The sequence below is a fragment of the Hyperoodon ampullatus genome (genome assembly GCF_949752795.1).
Source record: "Hyperoodon ampullatus genome assembly, chromosome: 3".
In the NCBI taxonomy this organism is placed as follows: Eukaryota; Metazoa; Chordata; class Mammalia; order Artiodactyla; family Ziphiidae; genus Hyperoodon; species Hyperoodon ampullatus.
In genome coordinates, this window is record NC_136916.1 from 92,387,879 (window position 1) to 92,397,998 (window position 10,120).

At 46.5% G+C, this 10,120-nt stretch overlaps 1 protein-coding gene across 1 annotated transcript in view; it reads right to left on the reverse strand.

Annotated features, from left to right (window-relative positions):
• The window catches only part of SORD (sorbitol dehydrogenase), a 35,430-nt gene extending 25,675 nt beyond the window's left edge, over nucleotides 1–9,755 (reverse strand). Inside the window, exon 1 of the mRNA XM_079701026.1 lies at nucleotides 9,673–9,755. Within this exon, the coding sequence (XP_079557152.1) occupies nucleotides 9,673–9,735 (63 nt within the window). The 5' untranslated portion in view covers nucleotides 9,736–9,755. The remainder of the gene's footprint in view (nucleotides 1–9,672) is intronic.
• Between the last annotated feature and the right edge of the window lie 365 nt (nucleotides 9,756–10,120).

Consider the following 10,120-nt stretch of genomic DNA (forward strand, 5'->3'; position numbering starts at 1 on the left):
ACCAAGCTTTTTCCCCACTGCCAACTGGCTAGGAAATTCCTGGTGACAAGGAGGAAGGGCAGTGAGTTGCCAAATCCAAGTGTTCATTTTATTAATTCTTTGAAGGCAGCCAAGCAAGAAGAGGGAGAAGGGATGTAAAAAAAAGTGTTCACTGTCCATACTGTGCCAAACAGTCTACTGGGCTTTACATACATCATGGCACATGGCCACCATTTGTAGATGAGAAACCTGAGGCTAGGAAGTTAAATAACTTGGTCAAGGTCATATGGCCAGAGTGGATAAACCAGGTCTAATCCCAGGTGTGTCTGACTCCCAAGCCTGCCTCACTGCATCCCACTGCATCCCCAAGGTGGAATCTGCCTTTTCTCCTTCAGTGGTGATGTAAGGAAAGTCAATCAGGGGATGAGTATTTTGGAACTGGGCCCAATGCACAGTGCTCTGGGAGGAAGCACTGCTCAAACCTTGCCTCCTTCAGAAGGCCTCCCCCAGATACTTTTATGGGTAGCAATAAATAATCCTAGGGCTGGGAAGGGATAGTTAGGGAGTCTCAGATCGACATGTACACTAAAATGGTTAACCAACAAGGACCTACTGTATAGCACAGGGAACTCTGCTCAGTGTTATGTGGCAGCCTGGATGGGATGGGAGTTTGGGGGAGAATGGATACATGTATAGGTATGGCTGAGTCGCTCTGCTGTGCACCTGAAACTATCACAACATGTCAATCGGCTATACTCCAATATAAAAAAATAATAATAATCCTAGGGCTATTTTGCTAGCAAGATAAGTACCTAGTTGCCAAAGACTATGCCTTCCATCTCTGGCACCAGGTACAGTGCCCTGCTCCAAACCTGGGGGGCTTGTACTTGTTAAATAATCACCCTCCATAACAGTATTTCCACAGGAAGTCTGAGGTTCTTGCTCATTGGAGATTACCAGCCCTTTCTGTTGTAACAGCTCAATGCTTATTTGAACGCCCTGTCTCCAGTGAAACAAAGGTCAAAGGGATAATGCTAATGCTGATTAGCTAACACTGACCAACTTCCTTTTGTCAGGTCCTGTGCTAAGTGCTGTGTATGCATCACCTCAGCTCATCCTTAGGACAATCCTATGTAGTGCCTTTATTATTATCCCATTTTTTGTATGATGAGGCTGAGGAATGGGGAGATTTGGCAATCTGTCTATAGTAACACTAAGGTAGTAAATGATGGAGCTGCATCCAAAGCAGCATGACGTGGGGTCAAGAGGCAGCTTTTTCATCTCTTAATAAATTTGGAAGGCAGAGAGGAAAGAAGGAAGGAAGGAAAGGAGGGAGGGAAGGAGGGAATCCATCTAGGACGGGCAACTCCGGATACCTGGCTGTCACCAAAACCTTTCTCAAAATTGCTGGTTCCACATCTGGCATTACACAGTATCAGGGACTGCTGTGTAAAGTTCTGCTTCTGTTACACAGAGTAAAATTTAAAATTGCAGGTTAAATTGAAACTAAAGAGTAAGTAAGGCCTTTTGTTTCAAACATGGAACTGTACTCTCCCCCACCCTCATAGCCCCCTAAAGGCACTAGTAGGCAGCTTCCCGGGCACTGGGAATTCCACAGCATACTCTTCATATCCTTGGCTCCAACCAGGCCAGGCCCAAACACCCCATTTGGGGTGGAAAGGTGGTAAGAGCCAAACTCAAAGCCACAGTTGGGGACACCAAGTTGCCCTTGGGTCACTAGAGATTACTACTGTAAATGTCTGTTGGAATTAACAGAGCTGACCAACTTTGCCCTTACCACCTGGGCAAAGATGCAGCGTCTCCCCTGGACACCAGAGGGTGCTGTGCCGATAACCTGGTTTTTCCTTAGTAGCAGAACACACATTATGGAGAACTTAAATACCTCTCCCTGAAAACCAACTTTCTTTTTTTTCTCTTTCTTGTTGATTCTAATCACCCTTACAGCTCAGCTTGGCTCCTGTCGCTCTTCTCTGCAGGAGACATGCCACCTAAGCACAAGACCATGTTAAGATCAGTCTTTAATTAAGTTTGTAAATATTATCCTAAGCGTGGCTGCAGGGCTCACAATGTCTTCAAAAGTTATTAGAGCATGGTTACTAAAAAAACCCTGCTTTTCATTTATGGTTCCTTGGTATGATGTTGGCTAATCTCCTTTTCTGTCAGATTACGGTGGTGATATTCTTTCATTTATCCTATTTCTCATGTATCAAAATTTCTTAGCTCCTCTGAGATCTCGAACTTTCACTTTTAACCCCCTGCCCCCTCTCTTCATTCCCAAAGGTTTTGTAATCAGGCATATTCATAGTTTCCTGAACAGGATTTCTTATCTTTCTGTGAGTGATAGTGACAAGGGGATAAAGAGGAGTTGAGTAACCGTTCTTTACTGAGTTATGTAAGTTTTACAGCATTTTTCACTGAAATACTTAACTTACATATTCTCCTTTCTATGACCTTCAGGTCTCCCCACCACCGGCAACACCATCACAAATAAATCACGGAAATACTTCAGGAAGAACTCTCTGTGGGAACACAGAATCAACTCAAGTGCCTCTCACATCCTAAATGTTATCTTGCCTTTCCTAAATATATTTTCTCAAATTAGCTTAAATATATATTTCCTTTATATACACTACTGGCCCCCTTTCCTCAACTTCCAGCTGCACATCTGAGTTCACACCCTCAGTACATCTTGCCTGGATTGCAGCAATGGCCTCAACATGAGGAGAAATTAGACGATGCCCTTTCCCTCCTCCAGACAACATAGCTGGTACAGTGGTGAAGAACTCAGACTCTGGAATCACTGTCTGCTGAAACCCAGGCTCCCCTCCAGGAGCTGTGTGACCTCGGGGCAGTTACATAACCTCTTTGTGCCTTCAATTTCCTCCCCTGTATAATGAAGATAATCATAAAATAGAGTGCCCTTGGGAATTCCCCACCAGTCCACTGGTTAGGATTCCTCACTCTCACTGCCAAGGGCCAGGGTTCAATACCTGGTCGGGGAACTAAGATCCCACAAGCCATGCAGCATGGCCAAAACAAAACAAAAACAGTGCCCGACTCACAGTAAATAAATTAGCTCTTATTACAAAAGAAATAAAATCAAAATCCTTTCTGTATAATCAGCTCACAATATGGTTGAACCAGCTCTGGACAACCCTGTCTGTTTCCTTTTGAAAAGGGTAGTTTTTAAAAATTGTTTTGGGGAAAAGCTGTATTTCTCTTGTTTTCACGTCAATATTAAGAGAACTTGACTGCTCCTTAAAAGGCTGGAATTCAGAAGAAAGTCAAGTAGGATTCCAGCAGTGTTTTTAGGCTTGATTCTATCAGTTGAGTGTAAAAGCCGTGCTCCCTGCCTTAGAGTAAGGGACAACAGGCAGGGCTAGGAGAAAGCGGCCAGTTTTGCCCTAGGTCCTTGCAGCCCACCTTTGCCACCTGCTCTGCCTGCAGGTCTCCTGTCAACCTGTTGGCTGGCTGCCCTACACCCTTAAGGAGAGCAGAGCAGACAATCTTACTTTTGCTTCCCTCCCTCCTCAACTTTCCCCCTCCCTTCAGGGCTTGAAGGGTGTTTTGAGGGTGGGAGGAAAATCCAAATGTTTCCCATTTGGCCACTTTATCCTAAAAGGCTTTGTTCTAGCCGCATTGGTCCTGTCCTGGCAAACTTGGGGTCAAAGTAGAAGGGTCAGACACTCTCCCAAAGTTCACTGAGCCAGTCTCCAGCCTCCAGCCCAGGCTCTCTGGGCTCCAACCAGCCTCCTGCTGATAACAATCTTTCTAAAATGCAAATTCATTTAAAGTGCCCAGTGGCCCTGCAAAATCCTAAACCCCTCATTTTGCGGGCTACCTGCCTCCTTGCAAACCTCCTGCAATTCCCAAACCACCGCACACTCACTCCCTCACCTCAAGGGGGCCATTTCTCCACTGGCCAATTCCCCTCCTTCTTCACTGAGATCCCACAGGAGGTGGGAAGTGAGGGGAAGGGAGACATCTAGAATGACTTTCTAATTCCTGTGGGAACTCAGGGAGATTTTAGGTTTGGGTGTGTTGGGATTGTGGTGTCGGGGGACATCCAGGTGGGGTTGTCCAATAGGTCGTTGTACTCCTGGGACTGCGGATCAGGCATGGGTCAGGGACAGAGACTCATGAACATGAATCATGAACATGGAGAGAAACAATGACTTCCTGAAAAAAGCCTTCCCTATCCTCATCATCCTTCCTCTCCTGAGCTTCCCCAGCACCTACAATTGAATCCATATGGGATGGTTAAAGGATTATTTCTCAGCTGTGATAAATAAACTATAAAAAAATTCCTCCTAATTCAAAATGTATGAATATAACTATACATGAACCTATTAGATGCTTCTTTATTTAAAGCGAAAATATGAAGACTCTGAGCTTGGTTGGATGCTCTAGCCTATTAGTATCACTGATTAAGTGCTCATTGTGTTCAGGTCTATGTAACTGAACATTTACATTTCTAAAACATTATTGAGCTGAATATCACTTCACAAAATCCAACCATATTTTCTCCAATAATTAATGTTCTTCTTGTAAATCTGGTTTGGGGAAAACTGCCAGCTTTAACAGCCACACTAAAAGACTTAACAAGTGGATGCCAATACTGTATACATGAGTACGTATTTTTCCTCCGTAATTTCTCTACCATGCAATTTTAAAAGAAATTTTCCCCACATCCATCCATAATTCTAGTTTTCCCCACAGAACACGGTTACTTTTACCAGGTCTCTTAGTAGTGCTAGGACTTATTACATAAAATGTTAAAATCCTATTTGTGGTATTGTTTACTGTTCCTCCTGCTTTTAGGGGAAAATGTTAGCTTTCTACTTCTTGGTCTTTTGCAGACAAAGGCACTGCCCTTCCATAGGAGTTGGCAGAGATGGCAGTATTTGCTGGATTTAACTGCCTATTGTCTATCTGGTTGGGTTTTGTTTTATTGTTGAAACATAATTAAGATGAAAGTGAAAGGAGGCATTTCTTTAGGCTATTTGCTACTACCTAGTTTTCTCTTTTTCTGAAGGAGTTTTAGATTCTGTTTTCAGTCTCAACTGCCTCTGACTGATAAGTCTAGCTCAGGTATTAAAGGGTTAAGTGGCCTGCATTTCCTCACTCACAGTAATCTCCCAGTTTAACCCAGCTTTTCCTTGAAGCCTTTCAGGGCCCTTTAATTTGATTCTATAGAAGCAAGCAGCTCTGTCTACTAGTAGCAAAACCAGGGAGAGACCTGACATTTAGGACCATTCTGACTGCTGTATGTTCACGCCCCCCTCTTTCTATAATCCCCTCCTCCTCACCCAAAATCTTAACAGCAACGTGTATATGCAAGGAGGGGATGCCTTGAATGTGCTGTATTACAGATACAGAATTATCTTACTTTTTAAAATATCATTACAGATTCAAAGCAATTCTTTTGACATCTGGCATAATACATTTCCTCACAGAGCAAAACCACTAAGAACTATCTTCACGGTACTCTGATTAATGTTTAAACGTGATGTTGACACACTATTTTCTCTGCCCTTTGTAATTAAACAACATTAACCCATCACTCTGAAATGATTCTTTACCCTTTAACTTGTTCTCTTCTCATGCAGCTAATCATAAAACAAAAATGTGACTACATCCCCTGCATGGTGTCCACCTCGTTGCTCCTGTTCTTCCCTGTCCAGATGCCTGGAATCTGATAGAGCTGGCTATCAAGAATAAGGGAGATAACGTGTACTCAGTATGCTCCATGGACTGGCCCTGATAGGTGGTGCAATATGCACAGAAATTGATAGGAGCATTTAGAAATGTTTACAGCACTCTGACATTGCTGCAACATCCAAATGTTGGTACAAACATATTGGTCCATGGCCAATTGGAAATAAAAATAAAATTGGTCCTTCATCTCTGATACTTTGTGAAGCACAAACTATCCCATCAAACAGCTTCTTCAAAGAAAAACTAATTTGACTATTTGATATCCCAACTCCATGAACTAGTAATTCAGAGAGAGAATTCTGTAGGGGAGCAGAATTTGCCATCCCAAAATATGTCTCTAGGGCATATTAATTATTTTAAGCTGGTTATTTTTTTAAGAAACAGCAGATTTGGGGAAAGCTCTGAAAACCCAAGTGACACATTTGTAAGGGAAATCTCCACTTATAAGGGTGTCTCCCTCAAAGTACCAAAAAGAGGAGGATGACCAAATCTCTAGAAACTCATCAGTGGAGAAGGCAATGACTTAAAACTGTGTAACAATCTTACCCCTGTTTTCTGTGCTTTTCCTGGCAACCTCCCATAAGTGACTCTCCCTGCCCTCAACATCCTCTTTTCTCTTTAGCTGAGGATGGTATTTAGGGTGAGGGCTTTGGCCATTTTGGCAACTTTCTCAGTTTTCCTAGGCCTCTCCCATGTATACATGTTAATAAAATTTTGTTTTTCCCCTGTCTCATGTAAATTTAATTCTTAGACCTGCCACAAGAACCAAGAAGGGTAGAGGAAATTTTCTTACTCGCCGATACTATCTAATCCTCACACAACCCAGAGGTGAGCACTACTATCATCCCCATTATACAGACAGAAAACTGAAGCAGAAAGTAATTTGGCAAGTCATACAACCAGAAGCAGTAGAGCTGGGCTAAACTCCACTCTGGCCCCAACCTGGCTTGTGACCTCATTACTGTTTCCATTTGAAGAGATCTCAGCCAGCTGACACTGTTTGCTGATAGGCTGTTCGTCTCTATGCATCAGCTTGGTCACCTCTTCCACTGCTCCTTAAAAGTCCCCACGTTCTCTATTTAAAATGGTGTGTGTGGGGGGAGGAGGGGATATAGGAGTCCTAAGTCCTCATGATAAGGAATGATATAAAGAAACCGACAGTCTCTCAGTATATACATGTGTATACACACTCCCACCCTCTCTGATTTACCACCCAACTTATAAATGCCCCAAAGCCCAAACCACTGTGCAGGCCCGAGTCCCCAGGCCAAGGAGCACTGCCTCCACCCTTGCTGGTACTGTGGTGATCACTAGCTACCTAGTAGTGAAGGAGTTTAATTTTTCCTTCCCTGCAGCCACAGCTTGGAGAAAGAAAAGGGAATCCTGCCTTCTCCACAGGCAGGTAGGAGGAAGGCTGGGTGTCAGGTTTCCTTCCTGGTAGGTAGGGGACAAGTTTCAAGTGGCCCAGGTCTAACTCCATTTCAACCCCAAAACACTTAGCCTATTTGCTTTAAGGAAGGGGGTACAAGGGCAGAGATACCCTACCAGGGGGTTCCCTATGGAGGTGCTGGGGGACGACCATGCTCAGGAAGGAGTGGTGAGGGCCAGAAGGGTCTGTGTTGGGTTGCAAGTGTCTCCAGATCCCTAGAACCAAGGTAATTTCTCAGAGACCCCAAAATGTCCTGTCCCAGAGACATCTTAAATTCAAGCCTGATCTCATCATTTTAATCTACTCTCCTTTGTCTAGTAAATGAACCCCATCACCTCCAACAGAGCTGGGGTCCTCCTGAATCCACCCTGAATGAACGTTTTCACCCAGTTAGCGTACAAATCCCACAACCATAAGCTACATTCCCCAGCCTATCACATTCTCATCTCTTTAGGATACACTCACCCCAACCCAGCCCCTAATTTGGTCAGGGAGTGGATTCTAAGGCACAGCTAATAAGACCAACTGTAGGTGAGCCTCCCCACCCTCCCTCTTCTTTATTCAAGGCTTTGTTCTACAGAGCCACATAAACAGTGGCTGAGCAGTGGGAGAGCCTGAGTTTAGGAATTAAGGTAAAGCAGATCCTGGGGTTGTAATTACAGTTCTGCTCATTATTAGGTACATGACTTTAAGGCAGGCCCTGAGCAGATGGAGAGGCAGGGCCTGTCTACCTCTCCAGCTTCACCACCGGTGCATTCAGTGCATCACACTATTTACAGGACCGATAAACAAGACTTGCGATTTTGTACTTCACTTAGTTTGCACTTGCTCTTCCACTTACATGAATGACCCCCAGTTTCCATCCAAGAAACAGCTAAGTAGCATCCATCTCTTCCAGGGCCTCTACCCTGGGCCAAGGGTACCCTGTGAGGCCTTTACTCTCTATGCTCCTTCAAAGCCCTCACACAGTTTTATTGTTTACAGCATCTGTCTGACTCCCTAGAGCAGCTTGGGCGTAGGGGCTGTGTCCTCCTCCTCCTCTCTGGACCCCCAGCCCAGTGCTTGGCACATGGCAGGCACCCTCTCATCTAGTAAATGTTTGTAGAATGCAGGACTGAGTTTGAAATCACTCTGTAAGCTGTGCAGAGCTGTACCACTTTCCTTTCTTCATAATACCATCTGGCATTTGCAGCAATAAAAACTAATAGTGTCACTTTAATTCAGGACCTTGGGTGGAAGCTCCAAGGGGAGTAGAAAGAACACTAGAATGGGAGTCTGAACTTCTGGGTTCTTTTCTGGGCCCTGTTAACTAATGAAGCCTGTCACCTTGGGGATGGCACTTTCCTCAGCTGAGGAAATGAGTTGGCTCTGGGCAGGAGTTCTTAGTCTGGGGTCCACAGACCTCTAGAGGGTCTATGAAGAAGAGGCTTAAAGGAAGTCCATGAACTCTCTGAAACCGCTGCCAAACTCCATCTGTTTGCATTCTGTGGGGAGAGAGACCACAGATTCTCAAACAGTCAAGAACTGCTAATCTGGATACTTCTCTGAGTCTCTCCAATCTAGACCCTGGCGCATGTTCTCTGTGAGGGGGAAGGAAGTGCTAGGGAACAGCAGAGATGGCCGGCACTGGTCCCACATACCCACTGCCCAGGCCCGCCTGCGAAGGGCTCTGTCAGGGAGCCCTGGCACAACCACAGGGCTGACTCTGCAGCTCCCAGAACTTTGGCCCCATGAGCCACTGAGCAGAGGTAGGATCTCGAGTGGAGGAGACACACACATAATGCTCTTAAACGGACAGGGGAGCAGCATCAGGAAGGAAAATGGCTGGAACATGAACCAGATGCCTACCGGAGGTAAGGAGGAAAGGAGTTTTAGAGACATGAAGACTATCAAGATCCAGAAATCTGGCACAGGCATGGCGAACACCAAGAGTCTTGGAGATGGAGGCCTGTGCTGGCAGGAAAGTGGAAGGAGCTCGCGCTTTCTGAGTATCTATTAAGTGCTAGGTACTCCGCTGATCATCATAATCCTGCAAAGGAGGTTTTATCAGCCCCAAGCATGAAAGATTAAATACGAGTTCCACAGCTTTTAAATGTCCCTATGGCCCCCCTTTCTGCCCTGCACTGCCTACTCAGAGAAGAAGTTCAGCACGTGTCCTAAATCAGGCAGCCTCTCTGGTATCTCTTCTGCAAAGTGCAATGACAAGAGGCTGGACTATGAATCTGCAGCTGGGAAAGGAGAGAGAAGGCTTCAATCATTTTGTAACCTTCCTGGGTTCTGGCCACGTGCCGGCCACGGGGCTAGGTTCCGGAAGACACGCGACAAGAACCCTGCTCTTAGCACCTTAGAACTAACCGCCTACCGTGCCCCTCCCCCCAACATGGTAACCAGCTCCTACTTGGGCGGCCTGGGCGCGCAGTGTGGGGCCCGCACCGCGCTGGAATTGGCCAGCTCAGACCGCGGCTGCGCTTGGAAGTGAATAGGGCAGGAACGGGCAAGACTTCCCACTCCCATTCCGGTTTTACCAAGCGCAGGTCTCCGGGTCCGTGTACCACCAGGGAGAGGTTCTCGGGCTTGGCCGCCGCCATGTCGCTCTCTACCTCTCGGGTCCGCCGAGGCTGCAATCCGCAGCTCTTGAGGTGGTTCGGTTGGCGGCCCCGTGCAGAGCTGGGGATAAGGGGCGGTAGGCTGGGCTTTGCCTGGGAGCGCGCGCCCGGCCCGGGGCGGGGTTTCCTAGTCCCTGACAGCCGGGGCAGGGCTAGCGTGGAGGGGCGGGGCGGGGCGGGGCGGGGCTGCCCTGCTCCCTCTCCAGGGCAAGCCAGGGAAGGGCGTGGGTGGGGGATTGGGAGTAGGGGATTGGGGGAGGGGGGCCGGGGGCTGGGGAGGAGGGGTAAGGAGGGGTAGAGAGTGTAGGGAGTGGGTGGGGAGGGGTAGAGAGTGTAGGGAGTGGGTGGGGAGGGGTAGGGAGGGGTG